General features: G+C 37.6%; 1 protein-coding gene across 2 annotated transcripts in view; it reads right to left on the reverse strand.

Moving 5' to 3' along the window:
- Positions 1 to 14,502, reverse strand: part of FAF1 (Fas associated factor 1) — a 238,966-nt gene that overhangs the window by 54,505 nt on the left and 169,959 nt on the right. For both annotated transcript variants that reach the window (XM_044429854.1, XM_044429853.1), the window contains exons 14-15: positions 6,844 to 6,980; positions 4,872 to 4,960 (exon numbers count right to left, since the gene is read on the reverse strand). In XM_044429854.1, coding sequence (XP_044285789.1) covers positions 4,872 to 4,960; positions 6,844 to 6,980 — 226 coding nt within the window. The remainder of the gene's footprint in view (positions 1 to 4,871; positions 4,961 to 6,843; positions 6,981 to 14,502) is intronic.

A 14,502-nucleotide genomic window follows, 5' to 3' on the forward strand; every position in this document is an offset into this window, starting at 1 on the left:
TAAATTATAGTAGAAGATCACATCACCTCTAGCTTGCTTTCAAGACAGAACTTTGCACTGTCCCAAACTGTGCTTGCTTAAAATTTACTCTCCATGTGTCTACCATTGGTTCCTTCAGGCCCAAATCTAAGTGTGCAGAATGGCATGTTAGGGACCAGGAAAGAGCTATTTGGCATCTTAAACATCTAGTGATTAATTAGCCAAACTGAATATAGCACACTAACAAGATTGTGCCAGTACACTGTAGATTATAACACCTCATGGTCTTAGGCTGCAAATTTACACAATTACTAGGGAGCAACCCTCCTCAAGCATTTAATTTTGGGATGATCCTCATTTGTTGTTTAACCCCTGCCCATCACCTACAGGCAACACATCACCAAACAGAAAGTCCAGGTCTGGAGAATATTGCTCCGCTGCTCCTGGTTGGTAAGGGTGAAGAGATAAGTACTGCAAAAGGTGACTACTCATCTTATTTAAAATGTTACCTTCTGGAATTCTAAAACACCTTTCTGACTGTCTTGTTATATTTTTTGGGTTCTGATTTCTTGAAATCCTGAAACCTATACAAAATGTTGTGCTATTAAGTTTCTAGAACTCTTAAAGTAACAAAATGCATATATACAGTAGTTGGATACTTTTAATAGGATCAATCAGGATTTAATAGGATTAATAGGGCCTTGCCCAACTATGGATTGGGTTTCTTATTTCTCATTGACCAGCACAGCTACCTTTGTCTGCTTTTTTTGAATTACCAAATTCAAAAAATCTCCAGGTTTTGCTTTAGATCAAGATACTGGCACTATATTCAGGGTAGCTAAGGCAGGTTGCAGTTCTGAGTTCATTTACAAGGAGTAAGACTTCAATCCTAGAAGTAAATTCCACTGAACTCAGTGTGACTTATTTCTGAGTAAACACGTTGTGGATTACACAGTAAATCTGATGGAATACTGAATATTACCCTATCTACATCTTTATACTCCCAATTGTTTCCCTACCACATATAATTTCCCATCTTAGCTATCTTTTCCCATTTTTATAGCTATATCCAGGGCTGGCTCCAAAAGCATTTGCTGCCTGAAGAGCAGCAAATGGCACCTTCCCTACTTAAAGCCTGTCAAGTTGCTTTGATCTGTGACTAAAGACTCTACAAGCACCTCTCTTCCCTTTCCTGGCAGTGAAAATACTACAACAAAAAACAAAAAATTGCTGCTTTTTCATGATGTCCTGAAACAATTGTCTCAGGCAGCTGCGTGAGGCACTCAAGTCAGTGCTTGTGTGTGCTTTAAAGGATTCTGTTTCCTAAGGACATTCCTATTTGTAAAAAAGAGATTATGGACAGGAGAGAGGATAGCATGTGATTTCGGGGGGGGGGGGCAGGAACCTTGGTAAAGAAGATGGGGAGGTGAAGCAGCAGAAGGAGAAGCACTGGACAAAAAGCCCAACCAATCCAGAAGGTTCAGATACAAAACAGGGTTAAAATGAACAGCAATCTCACTTTCTCCCCCAGGGAAAGAAGACCAGGCCAGTTCTAAGGAAATAGGAAGGAAGGCCTCTGACACTCCATTTAATACATGAGCAGCCAATGCTCTTATGGCTTACAATGGCACAAGGCAGAAGTGCAGTTATGCAGCAGTAAGTGGCTGGCCAGTCCCTGCGGGGTCAAGTATTCTAGGAAAGCCAGGTGACAGTGGTGCTGCTAGACAATTTTGGATTCTGGACTTAATGAAAATAATGACTAGATTGTGAAGGGAAAGGTGCCAGGCTCCTTCTATTTTAAAAGTCTGGTCCCTTCATCCACCCTCCCAATTAGTCTGTCGTCAGAGTGAGTCCAAAATTTTCCTAATAATTTATGGCTACTGATTTCAGAGGGAAGAAACAAGCTTGTATCAAGGCTAATGATGACAATTGGGACAGGATAATTCTAAATATCAAGGTCATTGCTTTAAAAATCCAGGACCAATGCCTCGATAAACCACAGCACCCCTAGATAACTGGATGAGGGGGCAGATGGCCTTCCAGAGATCCAGGACTCTGAATGAAAGATTCAGGGTTCTAGTTCTAAGGGGCCATTCCCAAACACTGTCTCTGTAAGCATGTCACCTCATTGGTTTAACCATACTTTTGTTGCAGGTGACAGGCACAGAGAATTTTTTTTTCAACTTTTTGTAACTATTTATGTTCCATCCCCCTTTCCCCACACACACATCAACAAGTAGATGCAGGGATGGCTTGTAACTGTTTCTTGTTCTCCAGGTAGATGTGAAAATGCATGTGCTGTACATCCACCCCTAGTCCGAGACATTTGGTGGCCCCTCAATTTACACTGCTGCTTCTCTGAAAGTGAGAAGTCACCATAAATTTTCTCATCAGCTATGTACAGCGACCCACCAAGGGCCAAATATTGCAAGATCAGGTTGGTGGTAGTTCTGAAAACATTTGGAAGACACAATTCAATATTAATTTGGGCTTAAAGAGTTACAGGTTGTGGAGACCTCTCTTGAATACTGGAGAGGAAAGGGAGCGGGTCTGTAATAGCACTTGGTAAAGCCAACTTTACCAAAAAGCGTTGGCTTTGTGTGAGTTTTTTGTAGCTATTCCGTGTTCAGGCACATGGCACCAGAGAATAAGCGGGCACTGGCAATGGCATTCTCCCTGGTTTCACTAACTGCACTTGGAGTGCTGGATCTGTGCTAGGCTCCAGGCAAAAGCTAGAGCACCAAAGCCCACTGCATAAAACACTGTTAAAACACAATATTGATTGGGAATAGCCACCTGCTAAAATAAAAGTGATTAGTACAATGCTATCTGAATTATCTTATCCTTGGCAGCCAAAACAAGAATTTGAGTGCTGGATTAGGTTAGATGAATTTAGTAATGATGCTTTAAAAGTGCACAAGTGAGGCAGGTATATCAATTAGCTTCAACCAATTTTAAAAAGTGGCAATCACTGTCTTCAAACTTGTAAGCCAAGATAATATATAACCTAGCTTATTATATACTAAACATCCCAGTCATTTTTGACCTGAATTTTAGAACATGAGTGTATGTTTGTGTGTGAAAGAGAAAATGAGTGAAGGAGTTTGTATTTCTTGATTCCTTGCTGCTAACTTGCAATAAAAATGTTCAATTACATTCTTCCATGGATTTTAATTTTGGAACTCCATAATTAAAATTTCTGTTGAGAATACAAAGGAAGTAAAAGTCATTTCATTGGCAATGAGCTATGAGAAACAAATAGAGTAAAATGGACATAGTTGGTATAAATTCACACACACATTCTGATTATCATACAATAAGAAAATCTTGTACTAAAGCAACACAAGATTTAAATGGCTGAAAAATGTGTTTAGTGCATTATTGACAATCAATGTCTCTACACCCAGGATAACAATAATCCTGAATGGCAACAAACCCATTATTACAAATTCCTAACTAAGTACTTCATTATTTGCAAATGTCACTCTCAATTTACAGAGTAACAGATAAACATCTCACTATGGTATACTTGGCTTGTCTCTACTTTTTATGTACATGAAACACTGACAGTTCAGGAAATCCTTGTCTTTTCATTTGCTCACTTTAGTTTCTATGAAAAACTATGTTAGTGTATATCATTATTATCATTAATAACTGTGATTATCATATTGGTATAATGAATGATGCTTTGCTAGAGTGTAAAGTTTTGGGTTTTTTTGCTTTCCTATCTTAAAAGGTAGGTAAGAAAAATATAGTGTTAATTTTTGTGAAATATATTCCCAACATAGAAAGAAATAAATGTGAATATTAATATCTTTGTATAAATATATGTTTTAATCATCTGAAATCTCTTACTCCAGATAGTCATGTTTTCAACTGTATTAATCTGACACAAGATATTTTGGGCTGACAATCTTATTATTTCCACTTTCCCCTTGATATAATTTAAAGTAATGATACCATCTCTGAAACAATATTTGTTGCACAAGTTTTCACTGAAAAAATAATAGTAATATGAACCACCCTAAATAATCTTTATTTCTGTAATCGCATATTTGGCTGTTACAGTTAATTTTCATAGTTCTAATTAATGCAATTTCTTCACATTTCCTCCAGAAGACCGAGATGCCTTCCCTCAACAGAGTACTTCTGCTACAAGAATATCCCATTTTCTCAGAATTCATTTGTCATTGCATCACTAGTGACTGTACTTGCATCTTAACTGTGATACTTTTTATAGTCTTCCCATCCAGTTGATGAATTTTTAATTTGTTATGTTAGCCCTTATCAGTTCAGCACTGATAAGACTCAGTATCCCTTGCTATAGCACCTAGAATGGAATGTTGATTCTTACCATTTCAAAAGTAGAGAACACTTAATAGAACTCTCTCTCTCTGTAGCATATAATATATCATGAACCTGTTCCTGCATTTTTTTAAAAAAATAGTTATTTAAAGTCTGTATGGTCATTTCTGTCACTATGGTACACATCTCTTTCTTTTTTAGAAAGTTGCAGATGATAATCCTTGCTACAGCAAGGCTATCTCAAGCCCTGCTCCATTACAGTACTTTAGTACAGCTAGAGTATTATGTGTTTAGGTTTACCTATAGAATAGAAACAACACTCCTGTCAAGTTGTTTAGAATAAGTCATTTTGTCAGGTGCAGCTTCTCTTACTCTGCATAATAACCTTCAAAAACGTCTTCATTACACAAATATTTACAGTGCAGGAGCCCTGTTTTCCTTAGCATTTGTTTATATTATAAGCAACTGGTACTCAACAGGGGCTAGCATAGGTATTGCACTAATTCCAGGAATCCGGCATTTCTAATTGTCTCAAAAGACCCTTACTCTAAATGTATTATGTGTCTATAGTGATGTCCAGCTCTCACCTCGTCCTTTATGTCTTCCTGCTGCTGAGCACTGAAGATCTCCATTGCAGCCATCAGCCTCATCATTAGCTCATCCACCGTTGTGTTACCTAGCAACAAGGAAAGATTGCTGAGCATATTATTAAAGTTATTTTAAAAAAGTCATTCTAGGAATAATCCAAAAGTAATACCTAGCAATGTTTTTTATACTGTAATAAGAAAATGTGATTAAATTCTTAAGATATTTTGCCATTATTTCCATAGTGTTAAGAAAAGTTTCTAAATTCTCCAACAAGTGCAAGTGCAAGAGTAAATGAAAATGTCTATCCCTGGACTGATTAACAATGCTTTCGGTTATGTCTTCATAGCAAAGGAAATATCAGAGTCAGGATCACTAACCAGAAGAAGGGGATGTATAGCAAATTAGCTCAAATGATATTTTTAAAATACTTTCAGACTGCCTTGTAAAATTCAGGATAGCTTTACAGAAGAACAGTAATTCATTCATTATTTATGTTTCTATACCATCCAAAAGCCAAAGCTCTTTGGGAGTATATTATTCAAAAAAGGATTGAAGATATTATAACAAAACACAACTGTACACCATTCTTAATACTATTTGTCTCACATTTTCAGTTCTAATATTGAGAATCATCTTAGTTAATGAGCAGTAGAGAAATCAAATCGAATAAACTATTTATTGTAAATAAATATATAAATACATAAATGTATTATAGGGGCTAGCTGTTCCTGGAAATTCTGAACATAGTCAAAAATACAAATGTAAAAACCTTAAACTCCTCCAGTGCACAATATTTAGGGCCGACTGGGTTTCAATTTTTGGGTAGAATTGTTGATGAAAGCTGAGTTGATGTACAAAAAAGAGAGGAGTCCCAGTCTTCAATATTCTATGGCATGTGAAGGCTTATTTTCCTGCATTGGTTGCTTTTGGCATTGTGAGAATTTACTGTGAATATAAGGTCTGTGTATGACCTGGTCACACAATCATGAAAGGTTAAACAAGGCATTATGGCTTGTTTAATCCTTGGCGCCTGAGTGAAACGATTTCTTGAATTACTTACTCAGGTACAGCCTACTGTGCTGTGCAAACCTAGGCAGCATTGAGGAAAACAACCCTCAAATAGCCCATTTGTTTTTCCTCCAACAAGCCATGCCTATTAAACTTTCTAGCTGTTGGATATACTTCTATAAACAAGTACCAAAGTATGCACAGAGACTTCAGAGACTTCATACATGATAAAACATCAGACCACTGAAGATTTGGTTTAATCAGAGGCTAGTTATGCCTCCAAATGCAGACTCCTTCACTTCTGTAAATGCCAGGCTAAAAGCAAGGTTTCAAGGTTAGAAAGGTTCAAGTTTGAGGTTTTTACTAGCTAGCTGATTTTTATGGCTCAAACCACACTCCCTTAAGACAGGAGCCTTTCAGATGTTTTGGCCTACACCTTCTATCAGCCCTAACTAGGATAGCTGAAGCTGAGGGATGATAGAAGGTGTAGGCCAAAAGTTATGGAAAGCCACAGGTTGCCAATTCTTCCCTTTTCTTGCTTCATCTCATGAAAATGGGGTTGGCTATAGTATATATTCATTCCATTTAATTTTCACAATACTCTTTTGTAGAAGTTTAATGTGACCAAGGTCACTAAGGAATCAGTTTTAGGACTGTACTCAGACTTCTTTCTGAGTAAATATGTTCATGATTTATCAGCTTCATGTGTGAAGATCTGAACCAGGATCTATCACATACTCTCTACCCTCCTCTCAAGGGTGTACGTTACTGGGAGATGTGAACAAAATCTTTCATTTATCAATTCTTATTGAACAAGCAGCAGTCATTGCACATTTTACATTTCACTGAAAATTACTTTTAGAATGTAAGAAGATGAACTATATTATACAGAGAGAACAACCAAAATATGAACAATAAAGATTTAGTGAAGAATATGAGTCCAAAAGAATGCACAAACTGTACCTTGTATTACATTCAGCACCTCATTTGATGATCGTTTTCCCATAATAATCAGGAAAAGTGGAAACTGATCTGTTTTCTGAGTTCGAATAGTCTGCGCTACAACACTACCAAAATGTCTTGTACACATTGTTAGAAACCTGAAGAACAGAAATATTTAAAAGAGGTTAAAGTTTTTGTACGCAACATCAATCTTACTAAAGAAACCTGAGATATTAAATCAGACTAAATTATTGGATCCCTAAAGTCTTATTTATTCATTCTGAGCCCACGTGAATGACAAAAATGTATCTAGTCCCATAATTTCTTTAACAATTTACATCAAATTTGTATCATAACTAGAGCTATCAAACTCTACTCTGGAGCAAGCTCTTGGGCACCACCAGGAGGATATCTCTTAGTAAGAGTAGCAACTGAGTACTTGGATACAAGGGCATCTCTTAAGTATCTCAGTCCTTAATTATTTAGAACTTTGCATATAGGTACCAAAACCTTAAACCTGATCTGATAGGCAGCCATTGCTGTTCCCTCTGCATAGATATAATATGCTGGCGATTAAGCTGATCCCATTGCCATGTTAATGTGATTTTCTACACTTCATGCATACTATCATTCTTTTTATATACTTTCCCAACTGCCATTCCCTCTCTCCCTCCCTGTACTGCTCAACAATGTCAACACTCACACTTTTTCTTCCTATGTTGCAGCTGCGCAGTCTCTCAATTGTCACATTTGCATAATGTTGCAAACCACCCTGTGAGTAAGCTAAGCAGTGTGGGTTGTTCATGGAACAACCCATGGTGCACCTGACAGATGACTGGTCCTCACAATGGGTTGACTTCTCAATTCCTTACCCTTTGGTGCTCCCGCAGGTATCCTAGGGGATTCTGCAACAGTACCTACCTTGTTTGCTCACTCAACACTGACTGCAAATTTTGCAATTACTGCTTTTTAAATCTGTCTTCCCCTTTACCCCCTTTTTTTAGAGGGCAGAACACTTTTTTGCAGTTACAAAGGTAATAGCCCCTTCAAAGAGCCCAAGCAGCACATTGGAGCAACTGACATTAGTCCTCCATCCATTTATTTTATTTTGCTCCCCTAGATTTCATTTTTAAAATTTTGTCATTTTTTCAGAGTTGTGCAGTACACACTTCCAACCATCCCAGGTGCATAGCCTTTCCTCCACAACGACCTGGAGGAAGTCTCCTATTAATGCAGATATAACATTGACACAAATAAAGCCAACAGGTTGATTTGTTGCTTTGCTTCTCATTTGAACAGCTGTCAAATGGTGAGCTGTTAAGTGAGGAGCAAAGCCACAAGGAATTTTTTTTTTAACTGGTGAAAGGGGTGTGTATGTATAGATCATCCCAGCAAAATCTGACTTTTCTTGGAGTTTTCTACATTTTCCAGAGACACTAGGTTCTCAGGGAAGTGGAAAACTGAACATTTATGGGAGCATGGAGCATGGGAACATGGAGTTTGGACAGTTATCAAAACTCAGACTTTCTTTTAAAATTTGACAGGGCTTAACAGGGGTTTTTGACAGGGACAGGCAGATTTAAGGCTCTCACTTTTTCAATTTACAGTGGGAGATATTGCTATGAATTGTGGGACACAAGCAAACAGATATATGAAACTGCATTGCAGGAAGTATTATACACAGAATCCTTGTTCTAGTATCAGTTGCTAAGACTTAAATTCATAACAACCAACAAAACAAATTCTAGGAAAAAAGTATGGACCAAAAGTTGGGTTTTTAGCTATGATGTATATGTATACCTCTTAACACCAAGAGAGAATATTTTAATATATCTTTCAATGAGGTAATTAGGAGTAGTGAAGAAAAATAACCAAGGAACTGTGCTCTAGAGTTATGCCTATGGATGTAGTACCAGGCTTCCTCACTTTCATACTTACTAGTGTAGTCTAAAAACAATAATTCTAAGCTTTTGACTGAAAAAAAACCCAGCTTTCATCCATTAACATACTGAAGTCTGGCATTAGTATTCTTAACACGATCTTGAATAAATGAAAAAACTGATAAAGCTTTTCTCTTCCATTAGAGGACTGTTTGAAATTAGCATTTCTTTCAAGAGAAAAGGGTAGCTTATGATATGTTTTCAGATCTGATGGTAAAAAGTAAATGTCATAATAATAATGAATTATGAAAGACCAAATGCAAATATAGAATGCTTTAATAAGATCCAATTTAATAAAGTCTGTAAAAATAATGGACTTTTAATAACACGGGTCACAAAAGGCAAAACAGTGGAAATTCTGAGGACTAGCCACTGGTACAGGCTTATTAATTCTTAATTATGTTCATGAAAGGCAACTTAAATCGTGTGTTTTCTTATGCCTTATGATAATATTTTAGGTAACAACTGATCTGAAATGTATGTACTGTCTGATGAGCAAAGTCCTGTTGTCTCATGCGTTAGAAGGTAAATTTATTTGAAAAGACAAACTGCATTAAAATGTCACAGGCTGTGAAGCATTTGATATCAAAATCCAAAACAGAATCATGACACTTAATTTTCATATTAGTAATAAAACAATCTCAACATCTACACTTCAGAAAGCTAGAATGATAAATAAGAGAAAGCCATGGTGCCAAAAGTAGGCTTGCTTCTAAAAGCAGTAAAAGTTGGAAAACAAAATAGAAGTAACTTTTGAATTTTATTGGCCTCATTTGGCAGAATATATAACCTTGATACATAATATACATATTAATATTTTCTTCACAACTGGATGCTCTTAGCAAATATTTCAAATAGCTGTAGTGCACATAGAGGGATGTAAGTGGAAACCAGAGTGCTGCAATGGGAGGAACAGTTTGCTACCAAAGAATATTGTGTAGCAGCAACAGCAGTTGAATCTGGGTAGGCTAAATGGCATTATGCCTGCACCTGAGAGAGTAGTATTTGATCTGCTCCTTGAATAAAGTCACTCCAGAAAAAGCATTGGTCAAATTTAACTGCTCTAAACTAGCGGTGGAGAGAAAAGGGATGGCACCCCATGCTCTTCTGCCCCTGCCCAATATTTGGGCCAGACACAATCATGCTTTTAACTACCCCATTTATAACCATGTGAATTATATTCATTTGCCACTCAGCACAGCTTTTAAGGGTTGCCTGGGGACTATTGCATGCTGGTCCCAAGGCCTTCTTAGAACCCTGTAAGGCTTGCTGTAATTTACTTACTGGGTACTTCCAAGAAAAAAATATCTTGCATCCACCAGAACTTAGACTCCAGAGTTAAAGAACTGAATCTGCTGAGGTACCCAGAGTGCAGACTGGTTCAGTTTTATTGGATGAGTTTAAGTTAGTATAGGTTAGGCTGTTGAGAAGGTGTTTGGACAGGTTTGGTGCAACCACCTTTGTACTGGATCCTTGCCCTTCTTGACTTATAAAAGCCAGTAAGTAAGTAAGTAAGGAAGGAAGGAAGGAAGGAAGGAAGGGATTAATGCCTCCTGAGGGAGTGACCTCTTCAAAGAGGCAGCAATGAGTTCACAGCTGAAGACATCTTTCCTTGCCCTGGAAGACCTTAATAACTGTAGGCTGGTATCTTTTTCTGGGTAAGGTTCTTAAACAGATGGTTGACAATCAACTTCAGGCACTCTTGGATGAGACGGATTATCTAATTTCATTTTGGCTGGGGTTCAGCCATGGTTTTGGCAAGGAAACAGTCCTAATTGCCCTGTATGATAACCTATGCTTGCAGAGAGACAGGGGGAATGTGAACCTGTTTATATTCCTGGACCTCTCAGAGGCTTTTAATACCATCCGTTATGGTATCCTTCTGGGGCTATGCAATTATGGTATCCTTCTTCTTATGGTATTCTCTGAGGTAGAAGTGAGGAGGTACTGCACTGCAGTAATTCTGCTCCTGCCTGAATGGCCAGCTCCAGATAGTGATGCTTGGGAATGTTATTCATCCTCATGGATTTTCCAGTATGGAGTTCCTTTGAGGTCTGTTCTGGCCCCCATGCTGTTCAACATCTACATGGAACCATTGAGTGAGGTCATCAGGAATTTTGGAGTGGGCTGCCATCAGTATGCTGATGACACAAAGCTGTACTTCACCTTTTCATTGTCAGCAGGTAAGGCTGTAAATGTGCTGAACCACTGTCTGGATGTGATAAAGGACAAGATGCGAGGTACTAAATGGAAGATCAATCTAAACAAGACTAAGATGCTGTCTGACCAGATGGAGGGTGCTCAACCTGTTCTAGGTGGGATTGAAGGAGCAAGTTCATACCTTGTGGGTACTCCATCATCTCAGGTGGCATCAGTGGCTTGGGCTGCCTTCCACCAGCTTCAGCTGGTGGTCCACCTATGCCCCTACCTAGACTGGGATAGTTTGCTTTCAGTAATCTATGTTCTAGTAATTCCACAATTAGATTGCAATGTACTGTATGTGGAGCCGCCCTTGAAGACTGTTCAGAAGCTGCAGCTTGTGCAGAATGCAGCCTGATTCACTTGCATTCACTATCTGTATGCTTCCATGCCCAATTACAAATGCTAGTTCAAACATGATTTGGACCCACAATGACTGTTGAAGCACCTCTCCCACTGCAATCTACCCAGGCACTACAAACAACCTCCAGGGCTTTCCTCCAAGTGTCAACTCTGAAGGAGATTCAGAGGGTGGCAAGAATGAGGAGGGCTGTCTCTTTGATAGCTCTTACTTAGGGAATAACCTCCCCACTGCAGTCTGCCTATCTATCTATCTATCTATCTATCTATCTATCTATCTATCTATCTATTTAGGAAACATCTATGCTGCCCCATTCGCCGAAGCCTCGGGGAGGCTCACATCTGTGGGCTTGAGGGGATTGGATTACCCATTCTAGATATTTTTAATTTACAAGTCATTCTTCCCTCTATGTTTTTAGCAGTTTTCAATTTTTAATGTTTCTATTTATAAGATTTTATTGGATTTTAATTGAATTTAATTATATTTTTAAGGTACTGTTGTAAACTAACTAGAAAGCTTCAGCTGTAGGATGGCATAGACTTGAAATAAATAAATGTCTTTCTGTGAGCCACCCAGAAATCTCTTCCTGTGAGCAACCCAGAGATCCCTTGAGCTATGGGGTGGCATACAGATACAATAACTAAATAAATATTAATGCTACAGCAGACTGTTACCTTAAGCATCAATTTGATGTGCATGACCCTCAGATCCATTATATGATGGGTCAACAAAGCAAGTCCCTTGAAGATGAGGAGCAGTTATCAACTATCCCATACAAGTTGACCTAGTTTAAAAGAAACTGTGAAACTTGAAAGTATGTGAGATTATTAAAGAGAGCGGTAGAGACTTTTCAAAGCAAAAAGATTATTTGTTGAATATTAAACATGTAAGATATCTAATTATTTAACATTATTAATTTTATACTGTGCAAAGTCAATATAAGTCTCATTAAAATGTTAATTTAAGAATAACATTTTATGTATTAATATTTAAATTTTAAATGTAGAACTGGGGGATATGTTGTATTTAAATGGAATATTTATGCATGATAGTCTTAGCACCATCTGCATGTTATCATGTTAGCCCTGCCATTCTTTAAAGACAATTGCTAGTTTTTGCTAAGACTTTACACTACTTTTCATTACATCCTCCTGCATATTCTTTCATTGCAACCATAGAGTATTTATCTATGTCTAAAGATCTTATTGGGAAATGTCTTGTTTAGTGTTCATTGACAAAACCACTTTTCATTAATTAACCCTAAAGAAAGTTCAGTTGAACTGGGAGCAACAGCCATTACAGCAGCAAAAAGCTGCAAAGACATAAAGTTCTCACCCCACTGGAAGTCATTGAGGGCTTATGTATATTTTACTTACTACCTATGGTTTCCACCGAAACCTGCTTCACCTTGTAGCTTGCCAATGTGATAGAAGTAAGGAAATGGGGGTCCATGCTTGTATCAGCAAAATAATATTTTTTACAGCAGCAGTGCATAGCCAGGGAGGGGCTGACATGGAATTGAAACATTACATTTAAACAAGGGGAGCATGAAACATTGCTCCTCACTCCTGTGTTACTAGCCCATGCATAGAAGGGGTTTAAAATGGGAGCAAGAGGTGGAGATGAATTGATCCAAAATAAAACACTGAAGCATGTGTTTTATGTAGTGCAGTGATAATCAATTTGAGGCCCTCCATATGTTGTGGCATGTGACTGCCAACAGCCTTAGTCAGTATCGCTAATGGTGCGGGACTGAGTCATTTAAAATGATTATTACACAAATGTTAAAACCAAATTTAAATGCATATTAAAGGTTTTATATTATATATGGGTATTATGTCCACTGATTAAAAGGTCATATAGTTTAATTTGTGTAGGCTGTAGTTTTTAAAAAATTTAGGTTTTTTTTTTTAAATGACTTTTGTATTGTAATTCTTATGATGTTTTCATTGTTATCTGTACATTCTATTGTATTTCATGTGCCTTTGCAAACTACCCAGAGAGCTTTGGCTATTGGGCAGTACAGAAATTGTATGGATGTATGTATGCATGTATGTATGTATTTAAAAGTTTTTCTGTGCCACCTCATTATTAAAAGTCTATGGACAGCTTACAAAATACAGTCGATGAAGAGGATGAAGACAATAGGGTAGTAAAATACCATGAAATATCATTGCTGTATACCAGGTACTTATTGGCTCCATGTTGATTGGAATGTTGCATTTCTCCCAGCTGTATTCACTGGATCCTGTTTTCTGGGTTACAAATTACTGGAAAGAGGAAGGGGTTGTTTTGTTTTCTTTTAATGTAAAATCACTAGCTGGTTTCATAACTTTTAAATTTAAACTCAGATGTTAATCCACAGTTATTTTTTATTTTCCTGTCTTTTGATCTGATATATCGAGTAGCAAAAGCAGTAGTGGGAATTATTTTAGAGGGGCACCTGCCACTCTACCATAATCCCTGACAGGAAGGATGTTATCTCATCACACAGGATCAGTGGCAGTAGGTTTGACTATGTTGAATTTTTAAATATGGGCAACTCTACAAATACACTGCCAACCACTGCAATGCCTGATCATCAGCTTCCATAGCACAAGAAACTAACTATAATGATCTTGTCATTTGTTGAATCCTTCTGATAAGCAAAGGTCAAGCAGCCACAAAGATTCTGTGAATTTTTGTATGACATTCTTGATACCAAAATCCTCGAGGTATTATTGATGCAGCTGTGGGCTTTTATAAGTATAATTGGAATTGGGCCAATTGCCTCCATTCTTTTTTCTGCGAGGTCATCATCAGGCAACTGCTCTTCTGCATCAAAGCTTTTTCACAAATAGCACCACAGGATTCTATTCTTTGCACCTTCTGCTCCGCAAGACTGAACGAGGAAAGGACTTGACACTGAAGGGGTCTAGGCTGCACCGCTATCAATAAAGTCATGGTGCAGAGTTCTACAACAGACATTTCACACTTTATAATTTAACACCAGTACCAGAATGAGTGAACACAGGTAACCACTAGACTGATTTAACCTATGTACACACTTGGTAAGATGCAGATAAAATGCGAGGAGGTTACAGATGTATCATATTTTTACAAAGCAAAAAACATCTCATCCAGAACCTGCTAACTATCCTGACCTGGATTAACTCATTAGTAATTTAGCTCTTAGTGTCA

The sequence above is a fragment of the Varanus komodoensis genome, unplaced genomic scaffold (assembly GCF_004798865.1).
Source record: "Varanus komodoensis strain SLA01 unplaced genomic scaffold, ASM479886v1 scaffold20_1, whole genome shotgun sequence".
Classification (NCBI taxonomy): Eukaryota; Metazoa; Chordata; class Lepidosauria; order Squamata; family Varanidae; genus Varanus; species Varanus komodoensis.